General features: G+C 41.5%; 1 protein-coding gene across 1 annotated transcript in view; it reads right to left on the bottom strand.

Moving 5' to 3' along the window:
* The window catches only part of Hydin (HYDIN axonemal central pair apparatus protein), a 351,132-nt gene that overhangs the window by 58,830 nt on the left and 270,601 nt on the right, over positions 1-21,701 (bottom strand). The window contains exons 51-53 of the mRNA XM_032887538.1: positions 21,537-21,656; positions 19,829-19,988; positions 19,562-19,734 (exon numbers count right to left, since the gene is read on the bottom strand). Of these exons, the coding sequence (XP_032743429.1) occupies positions 19,562-19,734; positions 19,829-19,988; positions 21,537-21,656 (453 nt within the window). The remainder of the gene's footprint in view (positions 1-19,561; positions 19,735-19,828; positions 19,989-21,536; positions 21,657-21,701) is intronic.

Genomic DNA, 21,701 nt, shown 5'->3' with positions numbered 1-21,701 from the left:
TCTTTTTTAAGCTGCTTAGCTTGTGAGCAATGGGCAGATTTCCATGACTTTAACTTTTTCCCCATGAAAAAGCTATGTCAAATGATCTCGAATTACCACCATATAAAACTTTGGGAAAAGTTGTAAGAATCCCTCTTTATCCGCCTGACTTTGCCTTCCTTATAACCCCATAATCTCTCTTCCTCACCATTTTTCAGAGCCGTTCAAAATGAAGCTGCAGGCAATTATACACGTTTAAATCACACGTTTTCTAAGAATGAGAACACCCACTACGCCAGGGTTTTCACTGTCATAAAGACGATTATTTGGTCTGCAGTCCATGTTCAGCCTCTGTCTTTGTTCTATTGCTACTCGATCTCTCTTTATTTTTCCAGGTCAAGGAATCAACCCACAGCCATGTCGTTGCATGTAATCGTCATGTCATTACATGTCATTGCATGTCATTGACATGACTCTCTGGAAAAGGCTTCCACTCCTCTTTAGGTTTCTTGGCTTTGACGTTTTGGAGAGACCGGTTAATCTGTTGGCTCTTGCTTAAGCTGGGTGGTCTGCTGCTTTTCCATGCTTAGATCTTCTGAAGGGAAAGGAGTTGCAAGCTGTGTCCTTTTCACTGTGTTGGGTCAGGGGATCCCTTCAGTGCTATTCTGATTTGGGTGATGCTACATTTGATGTCCTAATAAGGCTCACCTGGTCTCTCCATCGGGCATGTGCTCCCCCCCCTTTAGTTAATACTTTCCGGGGAGATACTTTGAGAATAAACCCTGTTTATTTTATTTTATTGGTATAGGGACTTAATTTTCTCAGACTGTCCTTGAGTTCACTAGTTGGGGATGACCTTGGACTCCTGATCCTTCTGTCTCTACCTGACAATTACCAGGGCTACGGGCTGCATCACCACAGCTGGATCAATGTCTCATTCTTAGCCAAACAGTCAGATGCCGGTTTTAACTACCCGATCATTTCCTAACACCATCAATCTTCCTATGCTTAGTTGGGATTCTGTTATCAAAAACAGAATTTCCTTCTCTCATGTGTTTATTCATATACTCATGCCAGTGGAGCTACATTTCTCATTGAATACATCAATGGTTCTCGGTCTTGGAATCACGACCCCTTTTGGGGTATTATGACCCTTTCACACAGGTTATCTAAGAACATTGGGAAACATAGATATTTATGTTATGATTCATGGCAATAGCTAAATGACAGTTATGAAGTAGCGATGAAAATAATTTTATGGTTGGGGGTCACCACAACATGAGAAATCCTTTCACCAAGGACCCTTGCCATTTATTGGCAAATGATATTTAAATACCAAAGTCTGGAAAAGAGTCCTCATTGCTCCTGGCATACCACTCTTTCCAAGTCTTTCTTGATGGCAGAGGAAATATGGCTAGGAAATATGTGCACGTCTCTATACTGCGTACTAAAAACCAGGAGTTGCTACTGAGACCTCTAATTCTCTAACTCCAATTTAATAACAAGATAAAAAGGTGTGTGTGTGTGTGTGTGTGTGTGTGTGTGTGTGTGTGTGTGTGTGTGTAGGTGCATATAGGCAATGGCACACTTGTGTGGTGGTCACAGGACAACCTGTGAGAGTCTGTTCTCTCTTTCTACCACATGGACCGTGGGATCACACTCAGACTATCAGGTTCGGTGATAAGTGCCTTCATGTGTTGAGCCATCTTGTAGGCCTACCAGAGAACATGTAAATCTCCTTTTCTCCAACAGTGAGAAACCTTTCTGCAATTTAATTATGCCATGGTTAGAAAACATACTCTGGATGATTTCATTAAGTTGAAATTTAATGAGCCTTGTTTTTATAACTTCGCGCTGTATGTTTCTGTGTGTGCTTGAAATAAATACACATTTTATAGTTGATGGGCACCCAAATAACTCTAAGCAGGATATGGGAAGGAAGATTTAATTTGAAGAGAAGGATAAACACACTCAAGGCATCACGTGGAATAAATGAGCCATGCTGGGCCAGCCAATCAAAAGAAGTCTTGAGGTAACAATGAAGTTAAAAACCCGGGAATGAATACACATTGCTTGGCGAGAACTCTTAATATTAGTGGTTCAATTTCCCAATAAAGAGGCACGGACTAGCAGATTAGATTAGAAAGCAGTAGCCATCTCTTTGTTGTTTCCAAGAAACACACCTCAAAATAAAAAAGAGACAGTACCTGAGAAGTAAAGAAGAGAAAAAGGTATTTCAGGGAAATGAAACGGAAACGTGCAGGCATAGCTATTCTAATATCTGACAAAACAGACCTCAAATCAAAGAAAAGGAAGATAACTTCATACTTATTAAAGGTAAAATCCACCAAGAGGGTATTACAATTCTGAATGTCACATTCATCAAACACAAGCACACCCAACCTCACATAAGACCTAAAGCCAAGGGGCTGGGGATTTAGCTCAGTGGTAGAGCGCTTACCTAGGAAGCGCAAGGCCCTGGGTTCGGTCCCCAGCTCCGAAAAAAAGAACCCCCCCAAAAAAAAAAAAAAGACCTAAAGCCACAGATTATTTGAACAACATAAAAAACTCCGTGTGCTTGTCTTGTTATTTTTTTTGTCTTACTGATTTTCTTATTCCTTGTTTCAATTTTTATTTTCTTTACTGTTTTTTTTTTAAAGAAGCACAGGAAGAACAAAACAGAGAGCATGAAGTTAGGTAGGTAGAGAGGTGGGGATGGCCTAGGAGGAGTTGGGGGAGGGAAAACAATATGATCAAAATATTTTGTATGAATTAAAAATAGAAATAAACATACAGATTAATTCTAACATGGTGACTGTGGGTGACTTTAATACTCACTTTCACTGAGAGGTCGTCTGATCCGAAAGTAACAGAAACATCAGGACTAAATAACATCATAAATCAAAAGGACCTATTAGGCATCTACAGAACAAACAATCCACCCAATCACTAAAAATAACATCTTCCCAGGAGCCCATGGAGCTGCCTCCAAAACTGACCACGTATTAGGATGCAGAGCAAGTCTCAACGAACAAAGGAAAGCTGAAATAACATTCTGCATCGTAACTGGGCATAATGAAATGAAGCCGTGGAAACTTCCACTGCTGTGGAAATCAACAGCAGTGGAAACTACAGAAAGCGCACAGACTCATGGGAACTAAAGAACACACTACAATTGGGTGAAGAAAGAAATCAAGAAGAAACCTATTTCCTAGAATTGACTGAAAAATAAAACCATATCAATGAGGGTGGTCTTAAGAGAAAAGTTTACAGCACTAAGTGTCTACCAAAAAAGCCAAGAGGCCTTAATTAATAGCGAACAACAGGCAAAGCAAAGATGTGAAGAGGAGGTAAAAATCAGAAACATTTCCACACAATGGCTCACAACTCCGGTGGAAGCCACACTGCCTGTACCTAGAACCCCAGGCGGGAGCCTGCCCACAGCCCACCAATGCTCCTTAGAGCCTGTCCAAATCCCCCAGGAGTCCCCCTTCCCCTCATTTCCATGTCCCATTCTACATCCCTGGCAGAAGCCCATTGCTCTAGTAGAGGCCACACTGGTCCTTAGAGCCTGTCCAATTTTCCCAACAGCACCAGCTCCCCTTGACTCAATATCCTGGCCCACAACTCCAGCAGAAGCCCACTGCTCTACTGAAGGATATACTGGTACCCAGAACCCTAGAGTCCCAGAGGCAACACTGGCACCCAAAGCCCCAGAGGTCATGGAGGCCACCAAAAACCCTAGCAGAGATACCCTACTGTACATGAGAACTCACTGGTCACTAGAACCACAGGCCACTCTGGCCAGAAGACCAGAAAGGAAATGAGAACCAAGGGGACAAACATCGACACAGCAAAGAGAAGCTCAGAAGTTGGCATTTAAATCTGTAATTACTCAAGGCCGAATTCTTATGTAAGAACATAATCAATGTGGTACCACCAGAGCCCAGCTATCTTACTACAGCAAGCCCTGGATACACCAACACAGATGAAGCATAAGAAAATGACCTTCAAGCCAATTTTATGAAGATGATAGAGATCCTTAAACAGGAAATGAATAAATCTCTTAAAGAAACCCAGGATATACAAACAATGGGAGGAAACAAATTAATCCCTTAAAGGAAGCCAGGAGAGCCAAGGAAAAACCAAACACACCAGTGAAGGAAATGAATAAAACTGCTCAAGGCCTGAAAATGGAAATAGAAGCAACAATGAAAATACAAACTGAGGGATTCCTCGAGATGGAAAATCTAGGTAAGTGACAGGAACTATAGACGTAAGCGTCACCCAAAAGGATATAGAGACAGAAGAGAGAATCTCAGGCATTGAAGATTAGAAGAAATTAATACATCAGTTAAAGAAAATATTAAATCTAAAAAATTCCCAATACAAAACATCCAGGAAATCTGGATAACGATGTAAAAACCAAACCTAAGAACAATAGGAACAGAAGAAGGAGAAGAATCCCTAGATCAAAGACCCAGAAAATATGTTTTAACAAGATCATAGGAGAAAATTTTCCTAACTGTAAGCAGGACATGCCTATAAAGGTACAAGAAGCTGACAGGACACCAAAAATATCAGACCAGAAAAGGAAGTCCTCCTGCCTAAACATAAAGATATTAAATATATAGAACAAAGCATATAAAAAGCTGCAAGAAAAAACAAGTAGCATATAAAGGTAGACCTCCTAGAATAACATCTGACTTATCAATGGAGACTCTAAAAACCAGAAGAACCTGGACAGATGTGCTTTAAGATGCCAGCCCATACTACTATTATACCCAGCAAAACGTTCCATCGTCACAGATGGAGAAAACAAGATACCCCATGACAAAGCAAATTCAAAAAGTATCTAGCCACAAATCCAACCCTACAGAAGGTATGAGAAGGAAAACCTCCCCCAAAGGAGGCTAACTATACCCAGGAAAATATAGGAAGTAAGTATTTCACACCAGCAAAACAAAGACAAGTGACGTTTGAGCGCCATCAAAACAACAGGAATTAATAATCATTGGTCATTAATATTTCTCAATATCAATGGCCTCCGTATCCAATGAAAAGACACAGGCTAAGAGAATGTATGTAGAAACAGGATCCATCATTCTGCTGCACACAAGAAGCACACCTCATCATCAAACATGGATACTACCTCAGAGTAAAGGGTTGGAAAAAGTTTTTTTTTTTTCAAGCAAATGGACCCAAGAAGCAAGCTACTGTAGCCATTTTAATATCTAACAAAATAGACCAAATTTCATCAGAAGAGGTGAGGAAGATTATTTTATATCCAGCAAAGGAAAAAGCCACCAGGATGATGTCTCAATGCGGAACATCTAGGCCCCAAACACAGGGGCATTCATATTTGTAAAAGAAACATTACTAAAGCTTCAATCACACATCAAACCCCACACATTTATAATGGGAGACTTCAGTACCCCACTCTTGCTAACGAACAGGTCATCCAGACAAGAGCTAAACTGAGAATAGAGTTAACAGACATTATGACTCAAACGGACCCAGCAGATATCTATACAACATTTCACCCAAACACAAAAGAGAATATACCTTCTTCTAAGCACCTCACCGAATTGTCTCCAAAACTCACCATATCTTTAGCCAGAAAGCAAGTCTCAACAGGTAACAAGGAAATTAAAATAACTCCCTGCACCTTATCAGACCACCATGGATTAAAGCTGGATTTCAACAACAGAAACAACAGAAAGCCTACACGCTCCTGGAGGAAACTAAACCACTCTCTACTGGATGACTGTTGGGTCAAGGCATAAAGGAAGAAAGAAATGAAAGAGTTCCTAGATTTAATGAAAATGATTATGCATCATATCCAATCCTATGGGATGCAATGAACGCACGGCAGGGCTAAGAGGAAAGTTCATAGCACTAAATGCCTTCCTCAACAATTAGAGAGATCGCATGCTAGCACCTTACCACACCTGGAAGCTCTAGAAGAAAAAGCAAGCACAGCCAAGGGGAATAGACGGCAGGAAACGAGCAATCTGGTCTGACATCAGTGAAATAGAAGCAAACAAGACAATATAAAAAAAAAATCAATGAGACAGAGTTGGTTCTTTAAGAAAATCAATGAGTTAGACAAACCCTTATCCAAACTGTCTAAAAAGCAGAGAGATCATCCAAATTAACACAATTAAAATGAAAAGGGGGGACATAGCAACATAACAACATATGCAAAGAATCATTAGGTCAGACCAAAAAAATCCTGTACTCCACAAAATTGGAAAATCTAAAAGAAATGAAAATTTTCTTGATATATTTACTTATCAAAGTTAAAGCAAGATCATATAAACAATTTAAATAGACCAATAACCCCTAAGAAAATAAAAGCAAGTCATTAAAAGTCTCCCAACTCCCCCACCCCCCCCAAAAAAGTTGAGGGCCAGGGAATTTTAGTGCAGAATTCTCCCAGACTTTCAAAGAAGAGCTAATAATGATACTTCTCAAATTATTCTACAAAAATAGAAATAGAAGGAACACTGCCAGGTTCATTTTATGTGGCCACACAAAGACTCAACAAAGAAAGAGAATTACACACCAATTCCACTCGTGAACATTGATGCAGAAATACTCAATAATACTTGTGGACTAAATCCAAGAGCACATCAAGAAGAATAGCTGCCATGATCAAGTAGACCTCATCCCGGAGATGCAGGAATGGTTCAACATACAAAAATCTGTCAATGTAGTCTACCATATAAACAAACTGAAACAAAGAAACCCCACATGACCATCTCACTAGATTATAAAACAGCCTTTGACAAAATCTAACACCCTTTCATGATAAAAGTCTTGGAGAGATCAGGGATACAAGAGACATATCTAAATGTAATAAAGGCAATATACATCAAGACAATAGTCAACACCAAATTAAATGGAGAGAAAAGTAAAGTGATTCTACTGAAATCAGGAACAGGACAAGGTTGTCCACTCTCTCTTGGTCTATCAGTTATAGTTCTTGAAGTGCTAGCTGGAGCAATAGGACAACCAAAGGAGATCAAGGGGATACACACTGGAAAGGAAGGAGCTAAGATATCGCTATTTGCAGATGTATGAGGGTACACATAAGTGACCACGAAAATTCTACCAGGGAACTCTTACAGCTGATAATGATAAACACTTTCAGTGAAGTGGCTGGACACAAGATTAGCTAAACAAACAAACAAACAAACAAAACCCCAAAAAACCCCCAAAACCCCAAAAAAAACCAGTAGCCCTCTTATATATGATAAACTGGCCAAGAAAGAAATCAGGGTAATAACACCTTTCACAATAGCCACTGATAATATACATAATAAATATTGTGGTGTAACTCCTCTTGCTACACATCCTCACCAGCATGAGCTGTCACTTGTGTTTTTGATCTTAGCCATTCTGACAGGTTTAAGATGGAAACTTAGAGTCATTTTGACTTGCATTTTCCTCATGGCTAAGGATTTTGAACATTTCTTTAAGTGTTTCTCGGCCATTTGGAGTCCTCTGTTGATCTGTACTCCATTTTAAATTGGATTATTGGGTTTGTTGACGTCTAATTTCTTGAGTTCTTTATATGTTTTGGATATTAGCCCTCTATTGGATGTGGGGTTGGTAAAAACATTTTCCCATTCTGTAGGCTGCAGTTTCCTCTTATTGATGGTGTCCTTTGCCTTACAGAAGCTTTTCAGTCTCATAAGGTCCTGTTTATTGTTAGTTTTAGTGTCTGTGCTTTTGGTGTTCTGTGTAGGAAGTTGTTTTCTGTGCCAGTGCAGTCAAGGCTATCTCCTTCTTTCTCTTCTATCGGGTTCAGCATGTCTGGTTTTATGTTGAGGTCTTTGGTCCACTTGGACTTGGGTTTTGTGAAGGGTGAGAGGTATGGATCCATTTGCATACTTTCCACCGACAACATGCTGGTGGGAGTGCAAACTTGGACAGCCACTTTGGAAATCAGTATGGTGGTTTCTCAGAAAATTGGGAATTGGCATATTTCAGGACCCAGCTACCCCACTCCTGGGCCGATACCCAAAGGACGCTCCATTCCTACCACAGGGACATTTGCTCAACGACATTCTGCTTTATTCATAAATAGCCAGAAACGGGAAACAACCTGGATGTGACTGTACTGAAGAATGAATAGATCTTCCCGGTCGCTGCCACCGCGGAGAGCCCGTGGGCAGAACCCCTCGAGCGAACTCCAGCCTCGGGGCCACAGGTAAGACTAACTTATCTGCTGCAAGTGACTTGCCTGGTGGAATCGGGACAACAGAGGCAGAATCCCTCTAGGACCAGGCACGTCCTGTGTTTACCGGAAGTCCCACACCCGCGGATCCCGGCCCCCAGCAGCTCTCTGCTCCCAGAACCCGTGGGAGAGATACCTTACCGCCTGGTCAGGTGGGCACTCCTGAGGCTGCAGAGCGGAAGAGACCACCAACACTGCCCACCCCTGCCCACATCCCTGACCCAAGAGGAAACTGTACAAGGCCTCTGGGTTCCTGTGGGGGAGGGCCCAGGAGCAGCAGGAGCCCTGTGATCTTCCGGTCTCCTGAAGGAAACAGACCGGATAAACAGTTCTCTGCACCCAAATCCCGTGGAGGGAGAGCTAAACCTTCAGAGAGGCAGACACGCCCTGCGAAACCAGAAGAGACTGCTCTCTGCACACATTACTGATTCAGAGGAAAACACCGAGGCCATCTGGAACCCTGGTGCCGGAGGCTCCCGGAAGGGGGCGCAGATCTTCCGTCGCTGCCACCATGCGGAGAGCCCGTGGGCAGAACCCCGCGAGTGAACTCGAGCCTCGGGGGCCACAGGTAAGACCAACTTTTCTGCTGCAAGTGACCTGCCTGGTGAACTCAAGGCACAGGTCCACAGGAACAGCTGAAGACCTGTAGAAAGGAAAAACTACACGCCCAAAAGCAGAAAACTCTGTCCCCATAACTGGCTGAAAGAAAACAGGAAAACAGGTCTACAGCACTCCTGACACACAGGCTTATAGGACAGTCTAGCCACTGTCAGAAATAGCAGAACAAAGTAACACTAGAGATAATCGGATGGCGAGAGGCAAGCGCAGGAACCCAAGCAACAGAAACCAAGACTACATGGCACCATCGGAGCCCAATTCTCCCATCAAAACAAACATGGAATATCCAAACACACCAGAAAAGCAAGATCTAGATTCAAAATCATATTTGATCATGATGCTGGAGAACTTCAAGAAAGACATGATGAACTCCCTTAGAGAACAAGTAGAAGCCTACAGAGAGGAATCGCAAAAATGCATGAAAGAATTCCAGGAAAACATAAATAAACAAGTAGAAGCCCATACAGAGGAGACACAAAAATCCCTGAAAGAATTAAAGGAAAACACAATCAAACAGTGGAAGGAATTAAAAATGGAAATAGAAGCAATCAAGAAAGAACACATGGAAACAACCCTGGATATAGAAAACCAAAAGAAGAGACAAGGAGCTGTAGATACAAGCTTTACCAACAGAATACAAGAGATGGAAGAGAGAATCTCAGGAGCAGAAGATTCCATAGAAATCATTGACTCAACTGTCAAAGATAATGTAAAGCGGAAAAAGCTACTGGTCCAAAACATACAGGAAATCCAGGACTCAATGAGAAGATCAAACCTAAGGATAATAGGTATAGAAGAGAGTGAAGACTCCCAGCTCAAAGGACCAGTACATATCTTCAACAAAATCATAGAAGAAAACTTCCCTAACCTAAAAAAAGAGATACCCATAGGCATACAAGAAGCCTACAGAACTCCAAATAGATTGGACCAGAAAAGAAACACCTCCCGTCACATAATAGTCAAAACACCAAACGCACAAAATAAGGAAAGAATATTAAAAGCAGTAAGGGAAAAAGGTCAAGTAACATATAAAAGGCAGACCTATCAGAATCACACCAGACTTCGCCAGAAACTATGAAGGCCAGAAGATCCTGGACTGATGTCATACAGACCCTAAGAGAACACAAATGCCAGCCCAGGCTACTGTATCCTGCAAAACTCTCAATTAACATAGATGGAGAAACCAAGATATTCCATGACAAAACCAAATTTACACAATATCTTTCTACAAATCCAGCACTACAAAGGATAATAAATGGTAAAAGCCCAACATAAGGAGGCAAGCTATACCCAAGAAGAGGCAAGAAACTAATCGTTTGGCAACAAAACAAAGAGAAGAAAAGCACACAAACATAACACATCCACGTATGAATATAACAGGAAGCAATAATCACTATTCCTTAATATCTCTCAACATCAATGGCCTCAACTCCCCAATAAAAAGACATAGATTAACAAACTGGATACGCAACGAGGACCCTGCATTCTGCTGCCTACAGGAAACACACCTCAGAGACAAAGACAGACACTACCTCAGAGTGAAAGGTTGGAAAACAACTTTCCAGGCAAATGGTCGGAAGAAGCAAGCTGGAGTAGCCATTCTAATATCAAATAAAGTCAATTTTCAACTAAAAGTCATCAAAAAAGATAAGGAAGGACACTTTATATTTATCAAAGGAAAAATCCACCAAGATGAACTCTCAATCCTAAATATCTATGCCCCAAATACAAGGGCACCTACATACGTAAAAGAAACCTTACTAAAGCTCAAAACACACATTGCACCTCACACAATAATAGTAGGAGACTTCAACACCCCACTCTCATCAATGGACAGATCATGGAAACAGAAATTAAACAGAGACGTAGACAGACTAAGAGAAGTCATGAGCCAAATGGACTTAACGGATATTTATAGAACGTTCTACCCTAATACAAAAGGATATACCTTCTTCTCAGCTCCTCATGGTACTTTCTCCAAAATTGACCATATAATTGGTCAAAAAACGGGCCTCAACAGGTACAGAAAGATAGAAATAATCCCATGCGTGCTATCGGACCCCCACTGCCTAAAGCTGGTCTTCAATAACAATAAGGGAAGAATGCCCACATATACGTGGAAATTGAACAATGCTCTACTCAATGATAACCTGGTCAAGGAAGAAATAAAGAAAGAAATTAAAAACTTTTTAGAATTTAATGAAAATGAAGGTACAACATACCCAAACTTATGGGACACGATGAAAGCTGTGCTAAGAGGAAAATTCATAGCGCTGAGTGCCTGCAGAAAGAAACAGGAAAGAGCATATGTCAGCAGCTTGACAGCACACCTAAAAGCTCTAGAACAAAAAGAAGCAAATACACCCAGGAGGAGTAGAAGGCAGGAAATAATCAAACTCAGAGCAGAAATCAACCAAGTAGAAACAAAAAGGACCATAGAAAGAATCAAAGAACCAAAAGTTGGTTCTTTGAGAAAATCAACAAGATAGATAAACCCTTAGCCAGACTAACGAGAGGACACAGAGAGTGTGTCCAAATTAACAAAATCAGAAATGTAAAGGGAGACATAACTACAGATTCAGAGGAAATTCAAAAAATCATCAGATCTTACTATAAAAGCCTATACTCAACAAAACTTGAAAATCTGCAGGAAATGGACAATTTCCTAGACAGATACCAGGTACCGAAGTTAAATCAGGAACAGATAAACCAGTTAAACAACCCCATAACTCCTAAGGAAATAGAAGCAGTCATTAAGGTCTCCCAACCAAAAAGAGCCCAGGTCCAGACGGGTTTAGTGCAGAATTCTATCAGACCTTCATAGAAGACCTCATACCAATATTATCCAAACTATTCCACAAAATTGAAACAGATGGAGCACTACCGAACTCCTTCTATGAAGCCACAATTACTCTTATACCTAAACCACACAAAGACCCAACAAAGAAAGAGAACTACAGACCAATTCCCCTTATGAACATCGACGTAAAAATACTCAACAAAATTCTGGCAAACCGAATCCAAGAGCACATCAAAACAATCATCCACCATGATCAAGTAGGCTTCATCCCAGGCATGCAGGGATGGTTTAATATCTGGGAAAACCATCAACGTGATCCATTATATAAACAAACTGAAAGAACAAAACCATGATCATTTCATTAGATGCTGAGAAAGCATTTGACAAAATTCAACACCCCTTCATGATAAAAGTCCTGGAAAGAATAGGAATCCAAGGCCCATACCTAAACATAGTAAAAGCCATATCGGCAAACCAGTGGCTAACATTAAACTAAATGGAGAAACTTGAAGCAATCCCACTAAAATCAGGGACTAGACAAGGCTGCCCACTCTCTCCCTACTTATTCAATATAGTTCTTGAAGTTCTAGCCAGAGCAATCAGACAACAAAAGGAGGTCAAGGGATACAGATCGGAAAAGAAGAAGTCAAAATATCACTATTTGCAGATGATATGATAGTATATTTAAGTGATCCCAAAAGTTCCAGAGAACTACTAAAGCTGATAAACAACTTCAGCAAAGTGGCTGGGTATAAAATTAACTCAAATAAATCAGTAGCCTTCCTCTACACCAACGAGAAACAAGCCGAGAAAGAAATTAGGGAAACGACACCTTCATAATAGACCCAAATAATATAAAGTACCTCGGTGTGACTTTAACCAAGCAAGTAAAAGATTTGTACAACAAGAACTTCAAGACTCTGAAGAAAGAAATTGAAGAAGACCTCAGAAGATGGAAAGATCTCCCATGCTCATGGATTGGCAGGATTACTATAGTAAAAATGGCCATTCTGCCAAAAGCGATCTACAGATTCAATGCAATCCCCATCAAAATACCAATCCAATTCTTCAAAGAGTTAGACAGAACAATTTGCAAATTCATCTGGAATAACAAAAAACCCAGGATAGCTAAAACTATGCTCAACAATAAAAGGACTTCTGGGGGAATCGCTATCCCTGAACTCAAGCAGTATTACAGAGCAATTGTGATAAAAACTGCATGGTATTGGTACAGAGACAGACAGATAGACCAATGGAATAGAATTGAAGACCCAGAAATGAACCCACACACCTATGGTCACTTGATTTTTGACAAAGGAGCCAAATCCATCCAATGGAAAAAAGATAGCATTTTCAGCAAATGGTGCTGGTTCAACTGGAGGTCAACATGTAGAAGAATGCAGATCGATCCATGCTTATCACCCTGTACAAAGCTTAAGTCCAAGTGGATCAAGGACCTCCACATCAAACCAGACACACTCAAACTAATAGAAGAAAAACTAGGGAAGCATCTGGAACACATGGGCACTGGAAAAAATTTCCTGAACAAAACACCAATGGCTTATGCTCTAAGATCAAGAATCGACAAATGGGATCTCATAAAACTACAAAGCTTCTGTAAGGCAAAGGACACTGTGGTCAGGACAAAACGGCAACCAACAGATTGGGAAAAGATCTTTACCAATCCTACAACAGATAGAGGCCTTATATCCAAAATATACAAAGAACTCAAAAAGTTAGACCGCAGGGAGACAAATAACCCTATTAAAAAATGGGGTTCAGAGCTAAACAAAAGAATTCACAGCTGAGGAATGCCGAATGGCTGAGAAACCCTAAAGAAATGTTCAACATCTTTAGTCATCAGGAAATGCAAATCAAAAACAACCCTGAGATTTCACCTCACACCAGTGAGAATGGCTAAGATCAAAACTCAGGTGACAGCAAATGCTGGCGAGGATGCGGAGAAAGAGGAACACTCCTCCATTGTTGGTGGGGTTGCAGACTGGTACAACCATTCTGGAAATCAGTCTGGAGGTTTCTCAGAAAATTGGACATTGAACTGCCTGAGGATCCAGCTATACCTCTCTTGGGCATATACCCAAAAGATGCCCCAACATATAAAAAAGACACGTGCTCCACTATGTTCATGCCAGCCTTATTTATAATAGCCAGAAGCTGGAAAGAACCCAGATGCCCTTCAACAGAGGAATGGATACAGAAAATGTGGTACATCTACACAATGGAATATTACTCAGCTATCAAAAACAACGACTTTTATGAAATTTGAGGCAAATGGTTGGAACTGGAAAATATCATTCTGAGTGAGCTAACCCAATCACAGAAAGACATACATGGTATGCACTCACTGATAAGTGGCTATTAGCCCAAATGCTTGAATTACCCTAGTGGCCTAGAACAAATGAAACTCAAGACGGATGATCAAAATGTGAAGGCTTCACTCCTTCTTTAAAAGGGGAACAAGAATACCCTTGGCAGGGAAGAGAGAGACAAAGATTAAAACAGAGACTGAAGGAACACCCATTCAGAGCCTGCCCCACATGTGGCCCATACATATAGAGCCACCCAATTAGACAAGATGGATGAAGCAAAGAAGTGCAGACCGACAGGAGCCGGATGTAGATCGAACCTGAGAGACACAGCCAGAATACAGCAAATACAGAGGCGAATGCCAGCAGCAAACCACTGAACTGAGAACGGGACCCCCGTTGAAGGAATCAGAGAATGAACTGGAAGAGCTTGAAGGGGCTTGAGACTCCATATGTACAACAATGCCAAGCAACCAGAGCTTCCAGGGACTAAGCCACTACCTAAAGACTATACATGGACTGACCCTGGACTCTGACCTCATAGGTAGCAATGAATATCCTAGTAAGAGCACCAGTGGAAGGAGAAGCCCTGGGTCCTGCTAAGACTGAACCCCCAGTGAACTAGACTGTCGGGGAGGCGGCAATGGGGGGGGGAGGGGGGGAGGGGGGTGGGTGTTGGGAAAACCAAAATAAGGGGGGGGGGGAAGAAGGGGGATGTTTGCCCGGAAACCGGGAAAGGGAATAACACTCGAAATGTATATAAGAAATACTCAAGTTAATAAAAAAAAATACAAAAAAAAAAGAAAGCAATAAAAACAAAACAAAACAAAAAAAAAGAATGGTTTTCCTTAGGAACCAAGAAAAAGTGCTATAAAACCTGACAGAGGGAAGAAGCAGGGGGAGAAAAGGGAGAGAGTAAGGGGAGAGAGAGAAAAGGAAGGTTGGCAGAGAGAGAGAGAGAGAGAGAGAGAGAGAGAGAGAGAGAGAGAAACATTTTTCAAATGAAATATTTTTGCCTTCAAAGTTCTGTTTTTCTCTATAGTTTTAGCTTTATTAATTTAACTTCCTTTCTGTATCACTGAAATATGCTTTCTCTGTGTATTTGCTGATGTAATTGCCTTTTCTCTTTATTTCAGTCTTGACTAACAGCAGGGAAAGAAATAACAATGGGGCCCTGGCTGGTGTGAATATTGCCTGACCCCAGGGTCTCTCCACCCTAACAGGAGGTTAGGTCACAGTGACAGCATGGACTAAGAAAGGCAAAACATGGTTAAGGAAGTTATTTACAAGGAAAAAAATCTTATTATGAAAAGGAAAGAAAAGCAAGAAAAATGAATTAAATTTCCCAATTATAGATTCTCAAGTCAGTTTCTAAAACCTCCTTGTCAAGTTTATAAATATAAATTGTTAAATGTCTGCTAAGAGTGGCAAATAAATATGCCAACAGCCAGAATAATAATCTTTTACCAAAAGAAAAAGAACAAGAAAAATCATTTTATGATAACAAGTCTGGGGCATGAAAACAAGTCCTTACATCTTTGAAACTATAATTACATTGTAGGAGGGCCTTTTTCTCCATCCATCGTCTCCGAACAGGATTATCCTACAAGATGTCTTTGACTTTAGTAAGTGGTAAGTGTTGTTGGCATACACGCCACCCACAAGAGTTTTGCGTTACCTCTTCTAAGAAGAAATGGCATTCATTAGTTATTCAGACATTTAAATAATTCCAGTTTTAAGCCAAGTCATTGCTGATGCAAAAACACTGCTCTTTATTTAAAGGGAATATGAGAAAGTTAGTCTTATTGTTTCTGGTCTGAGTCCTGAACCTACAGCCTTTTATCCAGGCAGGTTTAGTTCTACCTTAAACGTGCAGATGCTCACTGTCCGTGAGGAACTAGGATTAGAGAGATTGCCTCAGATAGGGAGAGGGGTCATGACTAGGTAATAAAGGCAGATAACTTCCAAGATGGCTGGCTTCTTCCTTACTGACCTGAGGCAAAATCCTGGCACCTCAAAACAAAGACCTTTGGGATATTTTTTTTTTTTTTTTGGACAATAGGCCCACTGCTGATGAACCTACTCAATGAGTCCAAGAAGATATTCCCATAACACTTAATTCAAATTGGCCAACTCTGAATTTGGGGAGGAAGACACTTCAGAAACTTAAAAAAAAATCTCAGCCTGGATATTTTTGAGAAAAGACTGGGCTTTGGCTTCCCAAGCTTTACTCTCATTTGTGGAGGGTCCTTCCCTCTATTTGACTTCTGTATATATGTGTTCCCTCACTCCCAATAAATAGCTTTCTTCAAAAAAAAAAAAAAATGAATAAAGAAAAATTTACACAACGGAGTATTATTCATCTGCTAAAAACAATATCATGGGGTTGGGATTTAGCTCAGTGTTAGAGCTTGCCCTGGCGGCGCATAAAGGCCCTGTTGGTCCCCAGCTCGAAAAAAAAAAAAAAAAAAAACAATATCATGAAATTTGCAGGCAAATGGGTGGAATTAGGAAAAGAATCTTCCTGAGTCAGGTAATGCAGACCCAGAGAGACAAACATGGTATCTGCTCACTTATAAGTGGACATTTGCTGTTAAGTAAAGGATAATAATGTTGCAAGTCACAGACACAGAGAGGCTAAGTAACAGGGAGGGCTCAAGTGGAGATGCATGATCTCCTTGGAAAGGGGAAATAGAATATGGGTGGACTGAGGCAGGTTTTGGGTTGAAACAGAAGGGATCAAGTTGGGAGAGGATGGAGGGAGAGAGTACTGGGAGAAACAACTGGAATTGGGGGGTATCTCAGGAACGAGTTAGAAACCTAGCACAATTGAAATTCTAAGGAATCTATGAGGGTGACCCTAGCTAAGACTCTAAAGTAAAGAGAAATACAGAGTCTGAACCAGCTACCTCCTGTAACCAGGCAAGACTTCCAGTGGAGAGATTGGGCTATCAACCCGGCCACAAAACCTTAGACCTATAATTTGTCCTGCCTGCAAGATGTGCTAGGGTAAATGTGCCACAGAAATTGTGGGATCGGCTAACCGATGTCTAGTCCAGCTTGAGACCCATGTCAAAAAAGGAAACCAGGCCCTTATACTGCTTGGCGGGTTAGGAACCAGAGACTGAATAGTCCAGAGATCTATGATAGATCTATGACTGGCCAAAAAAAAAAAGTCAGTGGAATGATTCCTAATGACATTCCTCTCTGTCTACAGACAGGAGCCTAGCATTATCACCACCAGAGAGGCTTCATTCAGCAAATGACGGAAACAGATACAGAGACCCACAGCCAAACATTAGGTGGAACTTAGGAAATCCTGTGGAAGATGGTGAGGAAGGATTGGAGGAACCAGAGGGGGTCAAGGACACCACAAGAAAATCCACAGAATCAACTAAGAACGCACGCCTGGCACTGTTAACTGGATAATACCCCTTGGCTGGCTAGGTCATAGGACTTGGAGGGGAATCCAATATATTAATTCTATTAAGCTGACACAGCCAACTGTCTCTTATGTTCTTACCCTTATTCCCACAGATGAGTGTGTCTCTCAGTCATAATCAGACCTAAAACAATCTTCTTGTTTTTGCAGCAGAAAGCAATTAGTACAGGGACCCACAACTGGTCAACATGCAGAGAATAAGAAACTGTAGACAGCTCAGCTGTAAATGTGACATCTGTACCACATTGTTCCCTACAAGGCTGAGGGTTAATCTGGGAAGGGGGAGTAGAAAGATTATAAGAACGAGAAGTAGTAGGTCTCTGCAGTGAAATATCTGCACAGATTTGGCTGGATATAACAGTGCACACGTGAACTTTCAGATGCCGTGACTACATGCACAAGAGCTGCATAAGGTTAACCAGTCAAGATCCTGGCATAGATGGTGGAGGGAGCCCATGACACTCCACCCTTAGCTAGGAACCTCTTGGCAACTGATGGTTTCTGGAAAAGATAAATGTAGTGAGAATTCTAGAATTTTGGTTCCTTTAAAAAAAACCACAGAAATGTTATTTTAAAAAGGTTTTTATTTTAATCCCAGGCATGAGGATTTGGGGTTGCTTTGCAGCCACTGACTATGATTTGCCTCATGTTCTAGTAGAGGTGTGATTTTGCCAGCTGCAGAATTTTTGTGATCGTGTGACATTTGGAATTCCTGGAGTCTTGTAATCAACTTTCTACCAATTCTGGAGACAATTCTGAGGGACAAATCAGGGCAGGTTGCTTGGTCTAATCTTCCTGTAAACCTGACTAATGATATTTACTAAGACAATAACCCTCATGTTTGGAATGTTGCCAATGCCCCTAATTTAGGATTCCTTATATAAATAAACTTAGATCCTGAATATACGGCAATGGACTCCCTGGACGTAGGTGAGCGCTTGACATGTAAAATTATGTGCACTTCCAAACTATCTTTTCCTGCTGACTAAAGTTATCAAAAACACCTTTTTAGAGGCTTATCTTTTGTTTGTTTGTGGGTGTTTTGTTTTTTCAAGACAGGGTTTCTCTGTGTAGCCCTAACTGTCTCAGAAAATCAGGTTAGCCCCAGATCTCTCTTCTTCTTATTCCTTAGTGCTGGAATTAAAGGTACGTGCCACCACTGCCCAACTGAGGCTGAGTTATTAATTTGGGCCAGAAAATATAAGATCGATGTGAGCAGGAAGTGAAGAGAGTGTAAAAGATGTCCCAGGCATCTTTCCCCCTCTGTGTTTTGATTATTTTCATCCTTGAAATGACTAGCTGTTCTAGTTTGCTTTCCATTTCTGTGATAAGCACTGTAACCGAAGGCTACCTGGAGAAGGAAGGATTTATATAACTTTATAACTCCGAGGTTATAATCCATCACTGAGAGAAGTCAGGGCAGGAGGTCAAGGCAGGGACTGGGAGAGAAGAACAGAAGCAGCAGAAACTATGGAGGGATGCTGCATACGCATTTGCCTTCATTGCTTGCTCAGGATATTTTTCCTTACAGAACCCAGGATTGCCCTGGGTAGCCCTGCCCACAGTGAGCTTTGCCCTCCCACATCAACCATCAATCAAGAATGCCCCACAGACTAGCCAATGAGATGGGCATTTTCTCAGCTGAGATTCCTCCTTCTCAAATGACCCTAGCTTGCATCAAAGCGACAAAAGACTAACCAGACCATGAGTAAAGCTATTTGAGATCAGTCTGGTTTGGGGAATCTAGCCTTGAACAGTGGTGCATTATTATTATTTGGTGGCTGCTGCCATTCCTTAATTACAAGTAATTCTAAAGGAATTATGAAGGAAAATGACATCGGATAGAAATTCAGAGCCACAGAAAGGAAGCATATGAACAATTCAGCTATATTGATAGTTGGCCTTTGATTTTTCTTTTCTTGGATTAATTAAAAGGCAAACTATGGGCTAGGGGGAGGCATGAAGCTCAGTGACAGAGTTACTTGCCTGGCATGCACAAGGATCTGATTTGAGTTTCCAGTCATATACACACAGACAGACAGCCAACAGTAAACCCAGAAAGTCTAGAGTAACTCAAGACCAGTTGATTACCCCAGACCTAAATGTTCTTGAACTTCCCTTCCCATCCCTGAGGTATCTGGAACTCTTACCTATGAAGCAAGAGTCGGTCAAAATGTAATTGCCTGGGCTCCACTTCAATTTCTGGGCGGATTCCTTGGCAGCATATCTTAAAGATGGCTGGCTCTGGGTTCTCCTTGATGCAGCAGACAATGCTGTCTTCAAAGACACCGACTGCAGTAGGGTAGGCCCATACATTTAGGATCTGGTGAGAGAGTCAAAGGAAGTCATTTACATGGGGGATGTCAGGTCTTGACTATCTTCTTCACCCTGATGGACTTTCCCCCCTTCGATTGTACCTGCTTTTCATTGGGTTTCAGAGTCATGTTGACGGGCTCTAGAAAGTAGGTGCTCGCTTTTACGTCGTGCTGGAAACAGAAGTATGCCTCTACCACCATTGGAGAATCATTCAGGATTGTCAGTGTCTCCATGTTGTCAGGGTACAAGGATGACTTATACCTGGAGATGAACGGGAGTAGGGATGCGATTATGAGGACCGAGTGAGAGTTCAGGGGGTAACAGGATCCTATGAGGTGCCGTGTGATTTGAAAGGGCAATGTGACTGTGCCGAGGGAGTGGCATGTTGACTGAGACCATGGCATCTGTGGCTGTTGACTTGTCACTGAGAATACTATACTGTAATGGGACGCCACAAGCCTTGATCTTCTTAGCTGTAAAATGGGGTGACAGTATCTCTTATAGTGGATTGGAATTAAGTGACATCATACACTTGAAGCCATAGAACAAGTGGAAATAGCAGACGTCCAATGAATGGTAGTTATTTTTAGTTTTTAGAAAGAACTCCAGGAAAAATGATCATCTATCCTTGAGAGATACCTGATACTTGACATCTGTCTTAGATCTCATTCACTTCCACAACACCTTCATAGGCCGTTACTGCTCTGACTTGAATTTATCTGGCCTTGTCATATGACAAATTTGGTTATGTTCCCTAATGTCCTTGGGAGAGGTCTGTAGAGGTAGGCCTCAGTGCTATTGGGAGACATTCTGTTAAAGGCAACCAACGGAAAAGAAACCGCTGAAGGAATTAAGAGATATTTATCATCAGAGATCACAGACCAGGCCAGGAAAGCCGAGCCAGTCTGAGAAGAGCTTTGAGTAGCGTGTGATGGAAGATAGAAGGATAGAGAATGACGGATTGAAATCAGAGTCAGGCAGCAGGGTCAGGCAACCCTGTGAGTAACTGGGAAAGGGGAGGTGACCTCATCATCTTACCCATCAGTGTCCCAATTTGGCATGATGCCAAAGAGTTCTGTTTGTTACCCTCCCAAACCTGTGAGGCAGACACCCTTGTCTCCCCGTTATTTTTGTTGACAAGGTTCAGTGTTTAAAGTGAGTAAGTGAATGGTGTTTGCTCTGGGTCTTTGGACCGTAGTAATCATTGCTGTTGATCCCAGTGCTAACTTGGGCAGAATTCCCAGAGCTCTCCCAGAAGGATTCCTGCCCCCATTTCCCCATGAACCCAGTAGATGCCTGTACTTCCGTCTTCCTGTGGCATTTGATTGTCCATTCTTTTCATGGGACTCTATGGCCCTCTTTCTTGTGTCTACTGGGGACTCCTCTTGTGTATGGAGAAGCTCTTGGTAGAACTATCTCTTGTCTCAGCCTCTCTCCTTGTTCACATTGTAGCGATGGTTCTTATCTTGATGATAGAGTCCCCGTGAGAGCCCAAACCATATATTGTGTTCTCCGATGTATGTGATTTCTAGAGATAATCTTCTAAACAACTTGGCTTTGATACATTCCAAAGTGAAGCCTTGATTCCACCTTTCCAAAGCCTGGTTTTCTTCTAGGCTTTCCCACTCGGGAAAGTGGAACCCAAGTTGTCTGTAGGTCAGAACAGAGACTTGGTACACATGAATCCAATTCTCCTGGTTTGGAATTTGGGGCAGTGTCAATAAAAGCCACGATTATATAAAAACTCTACAGAATTTGTGAACCCAACCCAGAAATCATCAATTGACTTTGAAATAATGAAATACTTACTTGTCTCTTGACTTGCCACAGAGCAGTGGCCCAAAGTAAAACTTATCCATGCTCACTACATACTTCTTAACGACGACTTCCTTTAACTTCATGTCCTTCTTCCTCTGAGGGTACACAATTCTGAACACGGGGAAGAGGTTAAAAACAATGATACACAAGCAGAGG

This window comes from Rattus rattus, chromosome 17 (genome assembly GCF_011064425.1).
Source record: "Rattus rattus isolate New Zealand chromosome 17, Rrattus_CSIRO_v1, whole genome shotgun sequence".
Lineage (NCBI taxonomy): Eukaryota > Metazoa > Chordata > Mammalia > Rodentia > Muridae > Rattus > Rattus rattus.
The sequence above is the reverse complement of the archived record's forward strand: the minus strand, read 5'-3'. Positions and strand labels throughout refer to the sequence as shown.